Below are 19,715 nucleotides of genomic sequence, written 5' to 3' on the forward strand. Positions count from 1 at the left end.
GCGTGTGTGCTTCGTGGACTGCATACGTATTTAGTTGTGCTCGGGTGTATCATAGACCGGCCTACGCATGAAGCGGAATTAGAGTTGGATTCCACACCGACACAGAAGAGGCTACTTTGCCTATCCTCGGGCAGCTGAACAGAGTGTAGGCTCAGTTTATTTTTGGCTTATGCCTCCGGTAGGGTGTACAGCTACGCAGAGCTCACGTGTGAACTACTTTAAGGCGCGCAAAGAGCTTTCACGTGTGCTCACGTACGTGAGCGTATCCAGGTGTACACGCGAGTGTATACCCAACCGATAAGATATTTGCACATTGCATGCTTCATTTAATTCTGGATCATTTCACAGAACATGAATCACACGACTACTCAGAAAACATACTCATTAGAAGAGGTTGCCATCACTTACTTTTTGCATTGAGTGAACAGACGATCTCACAGGTAGCGACTACTTCATATATTAAAGAGGTTGGTTACGGCATGTGATGCACGCCAACCAGAATCTACTACAACATCTCAATAGCGTATTGTCTCGTCTGAACATCAAATCTGTTTTCATTACGTCGAAACGAAATAGCTGCGAAACCCACGATTGGCAGCGTGTAGCTTATCCCGCTAAAAACTACCAATCTCTGCATTCTTTCATCTCCGTTGAATTGTTCGGGCCAGCCTTGCACTTGTTTTGTATCCAACTCCCCTTTTAGAGCGAGGATCGTCCTCCAAAGCTGCGAACTGAGGCGCGATGTTTATTTCCTGGAAATAGATCGGCTGGCTTGGCAACGTGCCGGATGTGTGTGGCCTCGAGATCTACGCGCACTGACGCCTGGTCTCCAAAGCCCGCAGTTCATTGCACGCTGTGAGAGTATACACACGTGGCCCTCAGAGCATCTGTAGTATATCACAAAAAATCTGCTCTGCATTCACGATCAGTACTTTTACCTTATTGTGTGACGCTCCGCGTTCATTTTTATTTAGTCGTTCATAGGCGGCAGGTTGTTTCAATCCGTATGCCAACACGAAAAAAAAAAACGAATTTTTTCCACCTGTGCACCCTTCTGGTCCCGCACAAGTTTTCGTTAGAGTCACGATAACAGTTGGGGAATAAGAGCAAACTGCGCCCTTTTAGTAAACAGCATACAGTAGCAATTGTAGGTGTAGCAAAAAATTTCGTTCTTTACATATCCTGTTATTTATTGTGTCTAAATGTTCTATTGGCAACGTGGAAAGCGCCGTGTCCTGTGCCTCCTTCTTCGCTGAACTACGTCGGTTTGCGCTGTTTCTAGCTAGATGAATCCTTGCCAACTCGCCCTGTTGTTCATTCTGGTTGCGTGGGCCAGTTGGTATAACATGACGCTTCCGAAATGCTTCTAGAAGCTAGTGTTTACAGGTTTCATGTGTGTTCCGAAATGAAAGTTGAGTTGTTAGTAGCGCTTTGTGTCGTCGTATTTTTTATATTTTCGCTGTCGGTAGATCACGCTTTGCAGAAGGATCTACTATTGGCATCGCATCAGCTTTTTTTTTTTTTTCAACTCTGCACGACATGCGTTGATGGCTGGCGTGGACTGAAAAAAAAAGACATGGGATATGACGAAAGGGCACATAAACCAACGGTAAACTACTCCAGGCCTCACACATTACAAAGACACCGCTAGTTTTTTTGTCGTCCTAATATGACTGTAAGGACCGAACGTGAAATCTAATCTATTCTAATCGAATTCCTTGTAATCAAATTCGTCAAAACAATCATTAACCTCGTCTTCACGATCTTATTAGCCATCTTGGAGGACTTGTCGTTTTTCTGCGGCCCAATATCTTCATTCAACTTTTTGTCATTAGACATGGGCGTCAGCGTTTCCTCCGGTCGAAATTGCTACCCTGACGAGCCGGGGCTGCATTCTTCATTTCATTCTTTCACTTTAGCTAAGGACAAATTTGACTCTGACCTTATCACTACAATAAAGTTCTCTTCACCGTTCTTGTTCGTTTCGCTGCCAGGCCTAAAATAGGTTTAGGATATTCTAACGCATTTTTTCTTCTCGCCACCGATATCGTTCCCTCAGCCCTTGCTATAAATATTCGCGATAAACTGGCCCTACGAATATGCCCTGTTGTGAATAATTGCCCGAGCACTAAGATGCAAGTTGTACATCTTGCTCAGAAGGAAGGGTGTCGTGATTCTTTGCGGCAAGCAAGACCGACCGCTGGAGCCGGCAAGGTATACCTGCGGGCGTTTATGTTCCCCTTAAGTGCAGACCACTTAAGGCGCTCGCCTTGTCGTCCTAGCTCGCTCTCTCGACCCAAGGCGGCGTCCCGGGGTAATGCTGTTGTTCGAGGCGTACCCCATAGGCTTCGAAAGCCAAGCGGTTTATATAGTCATAAGCATTCAAAACTCGTGAAAGGTTGGCGCCTGTCCTACATCTTCCCGTTGTTTAGCGCAAAGAAAACTTCAGGTACACTGGAGGGAAAATATACGTAATTAACTGGCAGCGCCCGCGTTCCTTCAGTTAAGTACGCCCGTTGGGTTGGTTTTACCAGAGTTGACGGACTCTGGTTTTACTAAACGCAAAATGTGGCAGTGCAACGCCGGCACGTGCGGGGAGAAAAGTACAAAGATAACAGAACTCCCGCTGGCGCAGTTTCAGGCAGAGGGCGCGCGAGCACTGCGAAGGCGGGAAATTGGAATTGCATTTGGTGCTAACAGTGAACGGAGAACGGCGCTAGAGCCCGTTATGGCGAATCACTGCTTTGCACTTCCGACATCTTTCAAATTGAGTAAAACGGCTTTAATTTTTGTTTGTTTACTCAACAGTCATATTCGCTCGACCACTTCTCCCGAGTTCTTCGCCTGAAAATTCATACAGATTCCGCAGATGCTCGCGGGTCTATTCTTATGGCAACGCTGCAATCCAGGGGGGCGGCGGTGATAGCGTCTCACTCACCATGACCATGTGTTGCTTTCAGGTGTGTGAAGCGTAAACACACACACAGACGTGAGCATTCGAACAGTGTGTGTGCGCGTGCAATATTTGTACGCAGGTAAGGCTACACTGTCCGGTCAAGGTAAAGGAAAACCGGAGCGTTGTGGCGCGAGTGCTCTATTGACTGTGTTGCGTTCTGTTCCAGCCGAAGCGCACCGCCAATGGAATTGTCTTCCGTCTGTGACATTGCGTGTGTTCGCCTGTCAAAACATCTGACAATCGACACGTCGTGTGTCGATTGCTCTATATAGGTATCTATGTGCACGCCCATATCTATACATATATGCCCGCCCGTGTTTACATATGCGTCGATCTCTATACCCACTCTGAATTTAAAGGCTTGCTTTTAGCTGTATTCTACGCCTTCGGTGATCTGCTCTGCCGCATGTGCGCCGAAAAGTGGGGTAGATAATGCGTCGTTTACAAGAAAGAAAAAAAATGGTTTAGTTTGTGCTGTTACATCTGAGTTCAAGGTATTGCTGCCTGCAATGCTTCACGTTATACCATGTCGGTGCAAAAGCATGGTTTCGCCAGGAACCCCGCAATAACGATTTCAGGCGTTAGAAAGTTGCGCGATGTGTAATAAACTAAAAGCCTAATAACAGATTTTTAATTGTTAGTATTCGTGCACTTGTTCAAGTCGTGTAGTTGGTACCAGCATTTTGTCTCTTGCAATTCTTTAAAATTCTTAAAAGGGGTACGCCACTAGCCGTCGTAATGGGTGGCAGTAGACGTAGAATACAAGTTAATATTTGCTTAAATGTCATAGCGTAAGTGCACCAGCTACGTACAATATGATGTGTAAGCGCGTCAACCAAAATATCAAAAGAACAGGTTAGTACGAGCAACCAGAAAGGACTTACGATGGATATTTGTCCACCCACTAAAGTTTCAATTGCTGCAGTTGAGCCTAAACAACCTGTCAGCAGATAATAGGAAACAGTGTCGGTTTAAACAAAGCTCTTATTCCTGAAACATAACACACGTGACTTTACACTTTACTATACATAGCTGGCTCATTTAAAACAACTATCTGACACGCTTTACTATAAATACCGAGTGCGGTACAGCCTGAGCTTCGATTTGAGACGTCGACATTATTTGTAGATAATAGTCTTCTATGTGAAGCCAACAACAAAAAGAGAGGCAGCACGTAGATAAAATAGGAATAATCAATGTTATCTAAGCATCACTTTCAGTTATGCGCCCTTCGACCATATCTCATTTATTCAGCGGAGCACAACCATACCACTGCGATTAATCGACATTAAAAAAACAGTGACGTCATCATTAGTATCGCAGGCAGCACCAGTAATCAATACTGGGTCGTTTTATATCTCGAAATTGTTGAAGCGAAGGAGTCTAATGCATTAGCTGACCTTGCCGCAGGGTTCCTCGGGGAGGCTAACCGGGCGCAAAGCCCTCGTTTGTCTGCCAGAGCTGGAGGGCTGGTTTATGAATTGCTCCCTTCTATATTGTTTGTGGCACTGACACGCCAGCGCACAGAGTGGTGACTTGCAAGGCCAACGCGTTTGCAGCTGCGTAGTTTCAGAACGCGACCCGAGGCGAACGCAAAACTACAGCAAGGACGCCCCAGAAAGGCATCTATTTGATGAATGGGCATGGACGCCAACTGCGCCCAACTGCATATTGCAGATGGCGAGGCTTTGGACGGGGCAGAGTGAGAAGGGAATACGCACTTGAGGTCAATGAGCAGGCTCTTGAACCTCTATCGGCGCGTGTTGAACTTGTTTGGCTTTGACCAAAGTCCGCTAAAAGCCGGTCCGTAAGCTCCAAGCAGGCACACCGGCACGCATGTGGACTGCATGTGTACAACCGGTCAATCGATTCCTAGCGCGTTAGAATGCAGGAAGGTACCTAGCTATACTCCCCTTTATGACCGTCACTCGCACGGCTTTAGGGTCACCGCTATCTGTGTGAAGGACATTAACTTGTAGGTGCGAAGGTGCCCCTCATTTTGGTGTTGATGGGCAGAATAAGTAGTCACTTAGCTTTATTAAAAGTTTTCGTTAGTTTGATTGTACTTTCGACGCCGTTGTGATCAAAGCGACGCAATCTAGCATCTGAAGGTATGGCTGATGCGTGATGAGTAACATAGTCGGTGGTGTGCGCTGCGTGCGTTTATTGATGGTAGGTGCGGGAAATACATTGTACAGGTCAGCGAAGTGAATTTTGTACGAGAAGGGTTTCTTCTGCACGCTCGTGATGTTTTCTTGAAACCGACCTAGTTATGCATGAGGCAAAGTAATCCCAACGATAAAACCGCGTTTCGCACGTGTAAGGTCTAAAGCGTGCACTATCTGCTGTCTTTTACTTAATTTTTAAGGAAATACACTCATTTCTGCGAAGACGTGGTGGTATATTATCATAAATATCGGCCTAAAGACCCCATTGGCCTTTTATCCGAAACTTTCACTTGAATGAAACTGTCGGGTATGACGAAGTGTAAATCAGTTGAAACTTGAGTAATGAAATGCGTACACTACAAAGGCATTCAGCGAAACGAAGCATGGTAAAAATTGCAAATTAGCAAAAAGTGGCAACGTTGGGCGCTTACGTATTCATTTTTCGCAGCTAGCCGGCCAAGCACCCGTGTGTTGCGAAGTGTGGCGGCGTTTTCAAACCAGTGTTTCGGCAGAGAGCCTTGAAGTGGTCGACGAGCCTCTATTCGTTCAGTGATGTGAATGATTCTGTTTGGTTTATTGCATGTGGTGTAATGCCCACAACATTGAAGCGGCAGTACGTTAGAGTAATTGAAATGACGAGCACAAGATAGTCAGCGACAGATCAAACTTGAACATAACTATAAGAACCTGAGCATACAAAAAAAAAGCGCATCACATGCTGCCATGACTCATGAATAATAGTGAGTGGTGGACATTTCACCCCGCGAATCTACTCCAGTCCCGCAATCGCTTAATGTCCACGAACAAAACACCTCAAAGCAAGCTTGCGGAAACAGCGCGGAGACAAGACGAATAAGGAGGACAGGGAGGAGTAAACTTTATTTAGGCGTATAGGGCGTGTGGCAGTTTGAGGATAGTTGTCAAGAGAGGAGGTATGTCTTTCATGCCGATGTTGAACAGTAGTGGAGATATCACTGAGCCTTGTGGGTTTCCTTTAGGTATAGTTTGGAAGGCGTCGGAACTGAGGTGCCAGATTCCCACTGTTGCCGTGGGATTGGTTAGGAATGAGGCAATGCAGTCGTAGAGACGTTGGGCGTAGTTAGACAAGGCGAGACGGGTAATGATTGATCGATGAGTGATGTTGTCAAATGCTCCCCGATGGAAAAGACGAAAAAAGGGCATGAAAGATTGCGTTTCGTCTTATTATTCTCCTTTCTTCATCTTGTCCCTTTTCCGCAAGTTTAAAATATACCGACCATCCCAAGTTCCCACTCGGTTGACTTCAAAACAGTGCATTCGGAATTATGCTTTACTGTTCACGTTTAATTTGTTGCTGACTGTTTGTGTAACATGCGGCGGAGCAGACAACGGAAACGTGGCAATCCGCCCTGACCATGCACCAGACTAAGCCCCATAAATGGTGAAATATCTGTTATTTGCCGCTGTTTTCTGCTTTTCGGGATCGCAAATCGCGTCCGCACGTTGCACACGAAACATTGCGTGGGGTCACGAAAAACCTTCGTGGCCCTAAACTGCGCTCCTCTCTTTTTAGGTCGGAGAGGAGGAATACGTTGTCTCCCCTCTCCTCCCATTTCCCTGCACAGCCAGTTCCTCCCTTCCCGAACCTTCACAATCCCGCCATGATCCATACAACCCGTCTCCTTCTCTGACACAGCGTATGCGATGGCGTGGAGGACACACAGCCACTGGACCTCTTGGTTACTCCCCAGATAACTGCTTCCTAACCCGATGAGAGCCCTGCCTTCCCGAATGGAATTTAGCTGCTCTAAGCAGTTCGATTCTTCGGATTTTTGTGAACGCATCATGAACTGTATCCTCCTTACGTGCCATATGCCATGCAGAGTTCCATTCAATCGACAGCGTAAAAGGCATGGCGTCGGAGCGAAACAGGGAAACAAAATCCCAGTTGGCGCTTGCATTTGTCTTTACGCCATGCTTTTTCGCGGTGTTGTGAGCTTTGGAACCATGTAACCAATGTGCCCCATTGCTTTCGGTTTTATAACGTCGGAAGCCTCCATCCGCAAGCTACCTTTGCAGAAACTTGGTACCGACCACATCTCCTATAACAACCGTCCATGAACCCGATGCATTGTACAGCTTGACCGTTTAGGGGCTTCTAACATGAGCAGCGTTTACCTTGAATGTCATGCATTTTTAACATGAGCGCGGGAAGCATGTTTTCATGCGGGAACTGACGAAGTGGCTTATTTTCTAAATCACCTACTACGTTTCCTCTGCCTTGAACGCATCGGTGATCGAGCATGGGGAACCTACAGTTAACTAATTATTGCTTGTCTAGACGTGGCTCAATTCTATCACTTACTACGCGTTGTCATGAAAGCAGTGACCACCCGTGTCACTTTTATTATGTGGGACGTATGGCAATGGCTGAAAAGCTGATTAGCACATGTCTTCAAATCGTATATCAGCTTTCAAACTTGAATGTGCATAAGTTCTCATGCAACACAAAGACCTCATGCCTTTGTCTCTGAATGAATTATAGTGTAATTAACAAATTTTCAAACACATTTGCATTGGGTTTTGCTAGGAAAACTCTTGCGAACGTCATAAAGGTTAAATGAACGTGCCAGGTGATATCGTACCCAGCCAGCCGTCAAAGGAGGAGCTTCCACCTTTTCTTTTTGCCAGCCTTCCTGTCGCATGCACGTTTGTGTTCTACTCACACTACTCATATACTACTCACACTTTGTAGTAACGAATTTTAGCGTATTTCGTTCAATTCAGGAAGCAAATCCCCATTTACGGCCGTCTAATCCCACTTCCCGCATTCGATTTGCTCGGCCACGCGGAGCTTGCTCTCTTCCTCTTCAGCGTTTTTCGCGATATCATCCGCATGCTCTCCGCGTAATCCCCAAATCCCTAGCGGTACTGTATTGTCACGCCTTCCTAAACCCACAAACAGTTCCGAGTTTCCTCCTCCCTATACGACCTCCTCTTCCTCCTTCTCTGACTCCTCCTCTTCCCTCATCTTCCTGAACATACTTTTCCCCTCTCCCATCCTTCTCTTTTGCTTTTTCTCGACCGACGGCGGCGTCCCCGTACGGCGATGATGATGATGACGATGAGAGCGAGAGTCTCGCCGAGGCCGGTGGCAGCGTCCTCGAGGGTTTTCTGTGGTGGTGGGTGTTTTGGGAACAGGCTGCGACAGAGCCCCGTGCCACAGGGGCTCTGGCCCGAGAGCGGGAGCGAAGCTCGGGACGAGGAGCGAAGAAGCGGGCCGTGGGGGGGCCCTCTCCACGGCGCGCCTTTTCCTCCTCTCCACACGCTCTCCGCAGCACCAGGTCAGTCCCGAGGACCCCCAGAACCTAAACTCTCTCTCTCTTCTTTCACTCTTTCTCTCTTCATCCTTTTCGCTATCATTACATATGTCATCTCTCTCTTTCGCTCTGTCTCTCTCTGTCTCTCTTTTTCTGTGCCATGTCTGTATGCTTTGAACTGTGCACGCACTACTGGTGTTGTTACACATACAAAGCCGTGCACACTGATGTACAAAAGTGCAGGGGGATGATTAATTTCCGAACCACCTGCACTGAAGAGAGTAGAGCAAACAATTACTTGTAGTTTTACCGGAAATACGTTGGAACGGCTGATCAAACTGATCTGGTCTGAGTTACAGCGGGTTTCCGCTGGAATAACCAGGTGGCGAGGATGCTCGTTCACTTAACGGCTGTTCGTGGCGTGACGAGGCATCGTTAAGAGGGCAGTTGGTTCCGCTGCATCGCTAACAGTGTGCGTCTCGCAAAAGTCCATTCGGATGCAGCTGCTCGCCTTAATAGGCAGCGACGTCGCTAGTACGCAGTGGCCATGATAACGATGCATGCACATATGACAGTAGGGCAGTCATAGACGCATAACAAGGAGCAGGGAACCTTTTTTATACGTTAACTAGTATCAGGTCTTGTTCCTGTCCCTAAAGTTCTCAGGGAACCAATACTGTGCACAAGAGCATCCGCATGGCTAGTGCGCTAATGCTTCAGCAGAGCTGTTGTAGCTAAAACAGGCAACGCTTTTTATATTTGCAAGCGAATTCGCAGCTATATTCTACTGGTTTTGTTCACCACCATTATTGTATATATGTAGTCATGAACTTTCTGTTTTACGTGGCAATGCAGACACAGCACCTGGTTTGGTTTGATCAGTCGTTTCATGAGCTTGCTTTCTAGAGGAGCACAGTAGCAAGGAAGACCGTCGTGTAATCACAAGCAATAAACTATTTTTAAGAACTATATGATGGGAAAAGTTCAAGCTCGTAGCTTTGCAAGACAAGCTGGCTTTCGTCTTCCTTGCTGCTTGAATTCCTTGAAGGAAGCCATCAGCTCGGGTACAAATGCTCTCCGCATCGTGCGGTGCACGAGTGAGCACAAGATCTGTGGTTTGTAATTTTATGCCAATGTTTCGCTTGCATTCAGTGACCGTTTTTGCTGTACGTTGTGCTTCTTGTATTGATTTATTATTGCTGAATGCAACAACCACTTGGATATGTCAACATGCTCATATAAACAGAAAGCCCGCGTTCTGCAGTTCCAACCATTTAAAATAAAATGGCAGCTGGACTGGTTAGCCTCACCACGCAGTTTGAGCGCAGTTCCTTGTGTTTGCCTATGCCTACCCACTTCGTTTGTTTAGAGTTCAGCAAAAAATTGCATCTCCATGATGATAAGCCTATTAAGGCCAACAATTTCAAGAGCTGGTCTTAAGGGAAGTTCAACGAGTTTCAAGCTAATGGATGGAAGTTTCATCTAGTTCGCTCTTCGCAAAATGTAATTTCTTGTAAATGTTTCCCAGGGTACCTTTTTACTGAATCATCATAAGTGGTGTAAACGTGGCTTAAGTAGGTGTCCTGCAAGGTTAGTGTTCGAAATAGAAGTAAAATACACTTTAGCTTATATCCCGGGCCTTGCTCTGGGTCGGTAGCGGAGTAGGCGCAGCTGAGGGAGCAAAGCATAAAAAGTTGGACGAAGGCCCAGATTGGTGGCACAGTTTCACAAGTACCTGCCAAGGCTAAGTCGAGCACACTCGTCAAAAAACCTTGACATTGCAACCGAGGTCGGGGACATCACTGTGGCCTCACTGTTGTGTAAAATCCCCAGTATGTCTTGCTTCGACTAGCAGTGTGTATGTTATTATTTGAGCGCTTTGAGCACATAAGACAAAAAAGCGCCTGTTGGAGCGGAATCACAATTGCAGCAATTGTGTTTTATCATAGTCATTAACCATTTAGTAATGAGATAGACGTAATGTTTGTAGTAAAATAGGCCTGGAGCCTTGATATTCATTTCACCAAAAACGAAACAGAGGTAACAGTACCCACAAGTGATGATCTCGTGAACCTCATATTTTCCAGAAAAGTCACTCAACGGTTGGATAATAAGGACCTGCAAAGCGCTAGATCCTTTATCGTTCCGCTGTAATATCTGTTTTGAGTAAATTGCTTCCATGGACAATCGAACAGAGAAGAAATGAGATTGGGCGCGGTTGTTTCGTAACCAAGCCTGTTCTGATTTAGAGGAGGAAATTAAAAATTATAAAACACCTTCTGTAATTTGTGTACGTCGGCTACACAGAATTCTGTTAAGCTATCCCTTTTCTACCGACGACCTTGTCGTTGCAAAACGTGACGAATCAATTATGCATAGACATTGATGAAAACATCTGTAAATGTAAAAATTCTGCAGCGAGAAATGGGCAGTCTGGGAATTATGAAGAATTATGAAAGCTGTATTGGCGCCCAGAATAAAAAAACAGCGTAAAAATTTAATATTACTCCGTGAACAGTTTCCATATTTTCGGTTTTTAAGAGGAATTGTACTCAAAGCTTTCAATGTACCAAAACAAATATTAATCAGAGAAGCGGTAATTTTTCAGTAGAGGTAGGAGAAAATGCAGTTGCAATTGTTCAGAAGAAAGTTTAATAAACCGAAAACTTTTTCAAATTGCGCTTATCCTCCTATGAAAAGAAATAAGCAGAGATTTCATCACCTGAAGCAAAAAAGAGCATGTCGTGTATGAGTGGTTGATGACTGTGCATATTAGAATGTCGTGCATTGTGATGAGCGTTGTGCTGACGCAACTACATGAAACAAACGTTTCGAACACTTGGAAATTGCTCGGAGGTCAATCTTTTCCATGGCCTTACAGAGGCCCATATTTATGTTATCAAATCCAAGCCGAACAAAAATACTGAACTGATTCCAATTTGGGCCTCGGGAGAATAAATTAACGGTGATACAAGAGGCGCTAGCAAGGACTGTAAACAGGTACATTGTTTTCGCAACTAAATTGGCGAGCGGCCTTTCGTAACTTATTACCGTAAGAGATTGCAAATTTATTGCGTGTTTATGAAGCGAAGTGTGAAATTTCAGCTCTGTGCACAACACCTGTTCGTCTAAATTTCCCAGAAACCTGTTTATGGCATAATCACCAATGCCTCACCCTTTCAAGGCTCGGAAATGTTTTATCATGCAACATAAATATAAAAATATTAAGGAAAGCATAGCAAAATAATATTTCTTCTTCCAAATTTATTCGCCTCACACGCCTGTCTCACATTGTTACAACTGTGGGCAGCCAAAATAAAGACGACAAACTTTGATTGTAGCTCCACTCTGGCGCAATGAATTCCACGTGGTTGCGACCGCACGGTGCTCTGTGTCATGCTGTTTTGCGAATTCGATGTTTGGGTGCTACATTTGTTAACTCTCTTTGTGGGCTGTTTCCTTGCAGAATGATCTAGACGAGCAAGATGTTTTGGGGAGTCAAGCGCGCGTCTAACTAGATCGCGTACACCTGGCGATACCCGCATCCCGGGTACCCTAGCGTGGGGATTCCTTGGTCCCACATAGAAAGCCGGTGTTTGCGCCTGTTGTTTTGCTGTTTTGATGACTGGAAGTGTCGCTGTTCTTTCACAGTGCGCTTGTTAAGTGCTGGAAAGGTGCTTGGCAAACGTTCCCCTGAACACCTCGTGTGGGTTGGAGATAGCGCAGCAATAACCACCCAATTGGAGTCAACTTGTTAGGAGTATAGCAGAGGTGGCCAAGACTAGCAGAATGGCGTTTAAACCAAAGGTAACTGGAATTCATAATTGCTCCAAGATTGACTCCAAGGGAAACGCGGCAGCAAATTTGAGGCGCAAGATGATTCCATATGTGTACGGCATTCCAGACCGTATACCAGGCGGACTAGCACAAGGAAAGAAAGAGATAACTTTAGTCGCATACAAAAGCACACAGGAGATGTTCTGGGGTACTTTTCCACCTTCCAACTAATAGTCGCTAACCCCTCTTTTGTGAAGTTCTTGATCAACTTTGCACTTGTGATTGGCGTCATCTTCATATTGTTGGAATGTGTTTTGATCGTAAGGAGATTTGGTTTCCGGTGACCGAACCTGTGGCTAACTCGGGACTGTGATGCGCTTCTGTGTGTTTCTTTATTACAGGTGCTTTCCTGGTGCCGTTTTTTATTAGCATCGTCCTCTGCGGTGTTCCCTTGTTTGTAATGGAAGTTTCAATTGGACAATATCTCAACACTGGAGGAATCGGCATCTGGAACTTGGTGCCAATGTTTAAAGGTAATTCGATCTTTTCCGAGGCCTCATGCGCAACTGGTTTCTTTCACCTAATCCCTTACGCACTGTGCCATCCTTCAACTCTTTTGTTGCTAAGCATTATCTCTGTTTGGGATTTTACAATTTGGTGACTGCTCGAATGGAATAAGGAGAACGGAATTAAAGAAGTCTCAAGGAAATAATTATGGTACATTAGTTTTATTATAAACACCTCACTTATGTAAACACGACTAATTTTATTAATGAAGAATGGGGTGCTGTGATATGCATGTATTTATACAGACAAAATAAAATATTTTCTCTGCAAGCAAAAACAAAATATAAAATAAACTATTTTGTCTAACAAGTAAATCTGAAGGTGCGGCTTTCAAGTGAAGCTTTCACCATTATTTGCAATGTATACTATGACGTTCATTTGCTCCTGCATCAACTAACCATCACTTCGATTAATAAAGAAGCGAAAATATTTTGGTCGAAGACTCTCACCTTATTTGGTCAACCAAACTTTGCGTATGCAAAACTCGGTATTACTCCGCGAGCACCTTACGGCAGTGACAAATGTTTGACAGTACAATCTGCGACAAATTATTGCAGTACAGTCTGCAACAAAAAGTCACGATATTAGCAGATTTAAGCAGTTGTTAATGCTAGTTAAGGAAACAAATATCAAGCCGAGAAACTGTTTTTAACATCATAAGAGCGTGCCCGTTGTGCGTGCCCATGTTTCTGCAACTCACTTGTACCGGTGAATATGCTGCAGAAATGAACAATTTAATATACTGCACACATTGAAACGGGTACACGCAGTGTACTGCTTTTTATTCTTTTCTACACGTGAAATTGCAGTAACCATACATACCTCTCAGTACGCTCGTTACCCCTCATTCAGTACGTTCCATGTCCCTCGGTTACACGTTTTTTTTTTAGCTAGCAGGTGTTTTGCCGAGAAGCTTGTTTTCGCATAAACAGAGACAACGGGGGTAAAAGAAGCAAATTGACAGCGGCTTTCATTTTTTTACCGCAAATTCTAATGTTGAAGCTACCCCCTCTTAGCTCAGCGGGCAGAAAGGGTGCCGGTATATTCTAATTTACTTTGGATCCAAGATTTGCTGGAGGATAGCTTTTAGGATAGTAGTTGTCGACGATAGTTCTTAGCGTATGCGAATGACTCAGCAAAGAAAATGCGCTCTTTTAGCAGTTCACGTCATCAGACATATCCGGAAAGAAAGGCGCTGTAGACGTTAACCTTTCGCAGTGCATCTGCCTCGACAAACTGCAAACAAGAATTATCCCAGTATGCGTTTTGTAACCTGCAACGAGCATAGAGCTTCAATAAGTCTTCTCAGACGCAGCCCAGACAGACACGTATACGCAGCATGCGCAAACAACCAACTCCTGGCCGGTAATGCGTTTATAATGTGGCATTTGCAGGCGTTAGTGCAGACTCAGAAGTAGCTTCCAGAAGTGAGCTTCCAAATATTAAACTACTTTGTTCTTGCGCCGTGAACTAAATTCCAGAAAATGGGGTAGTAGACTTTTCAAGTACTGTCGCGAGGCCGCTCAAACGCAGAAGTTACGCTCTCACCTCATACCATTACCAACAGTGGCGCGGAAACAAATCCTCTGTGGTTAGGTCATAAATTTTAATGCACAAACTACGACAATATTACTTCCGCAGCTTGCGGCAACACTTAAAACTCTCTGGCAACTTGTGAAACTGAGTTTGTTGTACTTAAAATAAGGTTGCGAATATCTTATTACTATACGACTGAGTTGCCAGGGTGAGAAATATTATGTGACCAATGAATTCGTTAGACCATTTCAAGAAGGGGAGACACCTAAGGTAACGTAGACGCCTGTGAGCACAGGTTACATATGCCCATAACATGGCCTTGTAGGTGCACACATGACATGGTCCAAACCATGGTGTTTTCCAAGATATTGCCGTTTTGTGGGATATAACCCTAATGTTTTTCCTCGGTGTTTTTTCTCCATTTCTGTTGCGCAGGCGTTGGTTTCGCGTCGATGACCATGATCGGGCTCAGCAACATCTACTACATCGTGCTCATCGCCTACACGCTGTACTACCTGGTGGCATCGTTCCACAGTCCGCTGCCGTGGGAGCAGTGCGGTAACGAATGGAACACCGAACGTTGCCTCGGCATCCGCGAGAATCTCTCGAGTCTTGCGGACCGCAACCTGACGGCCGCCCAAGCCGTCTCTTCCGTCAAGGAGTATTGGGAGTGAGTCTGCATGGGCCAGAACTACGCCCTCCAGATTATTTCTTGCACACAGAATAAATAAATAAATAAACACCTCGGTAACAGGTTACTGGCTGTTAAGTTGATATTTATTGCGATGTTGCGCGAAAACGGCAGAATAAATATTGTTTTCACTGTGACTTTATCACCGCATATATGTATAGACATACGAGGGGGGACCCAAATGTGCCCGGGAACCTTTTATAGACAGCTTTCCGCAACTTTCAAGCACTGCATAATTGATTCGTTCAGGGTAATCTCCGTGTGAGCGATTGCCAGTCTACCACGTGTTCAGAGGAAGAAGTGTGGTGTTAAATTATGTGACTGATGCATTTTTCCGGCTCGATTCAGGTTTGTTAACTCCACACGTCTCGGCACCTGTGGAATAAGATGAAAGAACATTTATAAGCTATAGCGATACTTAAGTAAGCCTGACGGTATAACGGCGAACCTCTGTTGTTACCCAGGAACAACGTGTTGGGTATCACCAATGGCCTGGAGGAAGTCGGTTCCCTGCGACCAGAGCTGGCTCTCTACCTACTCCTGGCCTGGTTCCTCGTGTACATAGTCATCTGGAGAGGTCTCCACCAAAGTGGAAAGGTCAGTCTTCCGAAAGAAGAAACTCTGTGAACCACTTTCAACTTCATACTTCAACACCAAATGTACGTGTGTGTATGTATACCTCTCTATTCTCTCTCTCTCTCTCTCTCTCTCTCTCTCTCTCTATATATATATATATATATATATATATATATATATATATATATATATATATATATATATATATATATATATATATTTATATATATATATAACAACAAAATCATGTGGGTCGAGGGATTCTGTTAGGATGCATATCAAGGCAATTGCAGTCCTTAATAGCATTGTAATTCGGCTGCTTCAAAGAGCTTTTTATATGGCCGATCTGTGCTGAGATTTCCTTGTTTTGGAATAAAAGGGGAAAAGCAAAGCAAGTGAAAAAGTCAGCCGTGGTACGCGGGCGGCAAACGAACACACAACCTCCGCATTACGCCGGCGGTATCCAGAAATACCTCTCGTAAGCTCCTGCTATAATGCATTAGGAAGGTTCCGGTTACAGCAGTCCGAAAATACCATTGGTAAGCTGGCTACCCCTGACATCCAACCACGTCCTACGTAGCGTCAGCATCAAAATAAAGACGTTCAGCGCCTCACGCGGTGTCGAAGGGTGGCTTTAGTTGACCCATCTCTGGCCATTACTAAAATAAACTTCCGCTGAAGTCGACAGAGTCGTCACTGCGGTAGTTCAATTGGTAGAACATCGCACGTATCATGCGGAGGTTGTTCGTGCTAAGAGGCTTGCTTCAGTTGAACCACACTGTAAATGTTTGCTTTTTCAGATCATCTGGTGCACGGCACTGTTCCCGTATCTCATCCTCTTCATCCTATTTATTCGTGGAGTCACATTGGAAGGGGCGTCTGAAGGATTGCTCTATTACCTGCGTCCTGACTGGAGCAAGCTTAGGGATCCAAGGGTGAGTCAACAAAGAATCTCTGTGTTGCAGCTACATCGGGTGTACTGCGGCATGTAACGCGTTTTAAGGTACATGTAAGCAGAATCGCGTCAGAGCAAGCAGTCCGATTTGCTGATTCTCACATCCGTGTGCATGAACGCATACTGGCCTGAGTCCGTCTGACTACCAGCATGAGAAAAGAAGCGACAGAAGCTCTGACTTGGCAACGTTAAATTAAAACATTTGTAAGCTAACAAATGCAATGTTGTAATGCAATAAGCGATATTTAAGAAACATAAACAAATTTATGATATGACCTATCGATTCTCAAGAGAAATCGGTACGGAATGGTACAGACAACTCATATTAAAAGTGAAACTATAAAGGAATTCAGCACCTTCATTCAACCTACACTCTGGTCAACAAAGTGAGCTACGAAAGGCATTTCCACTGGTTACCTGTAACCAAAACTAATGCCTTTCGCCGCTCATTTGGTATGCCGAACGTCGTGTACGCTTGTTTACGGCCTGTAGTGACCTCACTTTGCTCTCACTGTGTCGTCGCGTGAGTTGTTAGCTTACAGTGTCACGCGTAGCGCCCAAGGCGCCCTGTCAGAGTGTGATGAACTCTGAAGAGGAGGTGACAAGTGCTGACAGGTCAATTTGTGGCCTTGCCGTCTGCAGGTGTGGATTGCCGCCGGCACACAGGTGCTGTTTTCTTACGGCATCGGCATCGGCGCCAACGTTGCCCTTGGCAGCTACAACAAGTACAACCACAACTTTTACAGGTCAGTTCTCGGGAGTGATTAAAGTCCAAGCTCGAGTTTCTGTTAGATGATTCTTTCATAGCTTAAAGATCCCCAGGTGGTCAAAATTAATCCGGAGCCCTCCACTACGGCGTGCCTCATCGCCCTGCGTTGCGTCGGCGAGTTAAACCATACAATCAATCAATCAATCAATCAATCGATTCTTTCATAGCAATGGTTACAGTAAACACCAAAGATTGAACAGCAGGCATTTTTCTACAAGTACGAAGCAGAAAAGTGCGCAACACACATGCTGACCAGAACTCATCATTTTCATTGAAAGGTTGATAATAAAAACCAGGAACTCACATGCAAAATCACGTTCCTATGTAACACGTACAGCCTCCCAAATTTTTAGTAATATAGCGGGAGCAACGACTGATCGGCATGACAGCGCCTTATCATAGTGTTCAGCAGCGAAATAAGCGAGAGTACGCGCACGCCCATAGGGCTACCTGCTGTATGCGTGTGGTCTGCTACGCTTTTTCCTTGAGACTGGTACACCCGCTGCCCTGCATCTGAATGACTTTGTTCACGAGAAACCGTGGTTATTTGAAGGGCATGCGCATATCAAATGCGCGTTTGATCTGTCTTTCGGATAACTCGCCCCGCACAGCCTGAGCAATGCCGCTGAAAAGATAAATAAAAGTAGAAAAGGACCGGTTTTAGGGCCGCAATGGCCTTAGGCCGCTGCGCGATGTAATGCGATAAATAACAGATCTGATGAAAATAAAAACTTGTGCTCCACGCTGCTTATTAGCTACCTTTGGCGGCAGCCAAACGACCTTGCAAGAAAAGAAAAACGGGCGGTGTGGTGCCCTGAGGAGAACAGCGGAGCAGACGACGCTCCCACAACAGATAGTTGTATGCGCGTCCGCGTACTTTCTCCTATTTTGCCGGTGAACACCGTGATAAGGCCCTGACATGCCCATCAGTCGTCGCTCCCGATATATAATTAAGAATTTGGAGGCTGAACAAGAAAAAAAAAAAATAAAAAACGAGGGTTGCAAATCTAAGTTTCAAGATCTACGTTTTAAGTTCCGTAGCCGTAATTACTATTGATAACACTTTAATGCAGTTATTTCCCGCTCGTTCTATTGTGGCAGCTTCAACAAGTTCCGTAGCATTCTGGGTTTTGCTGCTGCAAAAACACAGCGCTTGTGTTGTGCACTTCGCTGCTTCATCCTTGTCAAAAAATGTGCTCTGTTCAATCTTCACAGTCTAGTCACCGACTAACCCAACATGGTGATTATTGGATTACTGCGAACAATTGTTGAAATTGGCATGCACACACAAAAACTCCGCGTTCCGGAAAAGGGTTCATACTGAAACTCCTGTGGTGAAATGCAGCTCGCCGTTAGTTTTCATCGAACGAGAGTTCTCTAAGGTCGTTGCGCAAGATTCGCTTTCGCGCATGGGTACCGCCTATGCAAGCGGGACCTAAAAATAGCATGTCGCGACCTTGACCGCGCACGTCGCACCGTCGAGAGCCGTGGCGCCGTCTGGCTTGCTCAAACCACGGCCGCTCAATAGACACACAGTGATTGGCATCCAGCGGCTGTGGCACAGCCCTAATTGCCCCTTATCAGTGTCCCGCCGGCGCACTACTGTGAGCCCGCATTTCCCGTTGCCTCAAGGCCCGTTAGCGGGAGCTGAGAACTCACCATGGGCGCCAGCGTTCCAACTCGGACTCATAACCCGGTGTCCTAGAGGTTGCTCTGATATTTTTGTAGCGTGAGCTACACTGGCCGAGGTTGAGCAGTTTAGCGTGTCTCCTGGAGAGCCGTGCTGCACATGCGCGAGGAGCAGTGACGTCTCACGGTGCACGGCTGGCGCGCCAGAGCTGCCGGCCGCCGCCGCGACTGAATTGGATTGAATTGGATTAAATTGGATTGGATTGGAAATCGTTTTAGCAGCAGTAAGCATGATAATCAGCTAATGCTAGACAACCGGGTAACCTAGGAATAAGCAGCCTGCACCTTAGCTCACGCTACGCATATCCTGGCATAGCCGAGCTAAGCCACAGCTAATTTTTGATCTACTATTGAATGGTGGCTTGGTATTTGTCTACGAACGAGTATAACCAGTGTTAGGACTATCATATTCCCTTTGTTGCGTGTTCCTTAATGAACGCAACATTGACGTGGATTAGGTGCAGAGAAGTTTATTGTGTGCCCCGTGTTGCATTTGAAATGAAACGAGAGAACTTGCGAAATCACAACGAGTGATTTTAACTCGTCTCCAGTAAAAATTCTACTTCTCGCTCACTCACTCATATTAAGTAAATCGAATATGATTGCAGCTTGTCCTGAAATATGATTCCTTCTGCTGCTTTGTGTACGCGTGCCACAACCCCCTGAGGTAATGGCACCAAGATACAAACTGACCTGTTCAAAATTTCGTAATGGACCAGGGCCAGTGTTAAG

At 45.4% G+C, this 19,715-nt stretch overlaps 1 protein-coding gene across 1 annotated transcript in view; it reads left to right on the plus strand.

The window, feature by feature from the left end:
• Positions 1-19,715, plus strand: part of LOC144151447 (sodium- and chloride-dependent GABA transporter 1-like) — a 43,794-nt gene that overhangs the window by 15,370 nt on the left and 8,709 nt on the right. Inside the window, exons 2-6 of the mRNA XM_077682499.1 lie at positions 12,602-12,733; positions 14,739-14,973; positions 15,459-15,591; positions 16,371-16,505; positions 17,168-17,271. Coding sequence (XP_077538625.1) covers positions 12,602-12,733; positions 14,739-14,973; positions 15,459-15,591; positions 16,371-16,505; positions 17,168-17,271 — 739 coding nt within the window. The remainder of the gene's footprint in view (positions 1-12,601; positions 12,734-14,738; positions 14,974-15,458; positions 15,592-16,370; positions 16,506-17,167; positions 17,272-19,715) is intronic.

The sequence above is a fragment of the Haemaphysalis longicornis genome, unplaced genomic scaffold, assembly GCF_048455015.1.
Source record: "Haemaphysalis longicornis isolate Haplotype H1 unplaced genomic scaffold, Haemaphysalis longicornis Haplotype H1 scaffold_9, whole genome shotgun sequence".
In the NCBI taxonomy this organism is placed as follows: domain Eukaryota; kingdom Metazoa; phylum Arthropoda; class Arachnida; order Ixodida; family Ixodidae; genus Haemaphysalis; species Haemaphysalis longicornis.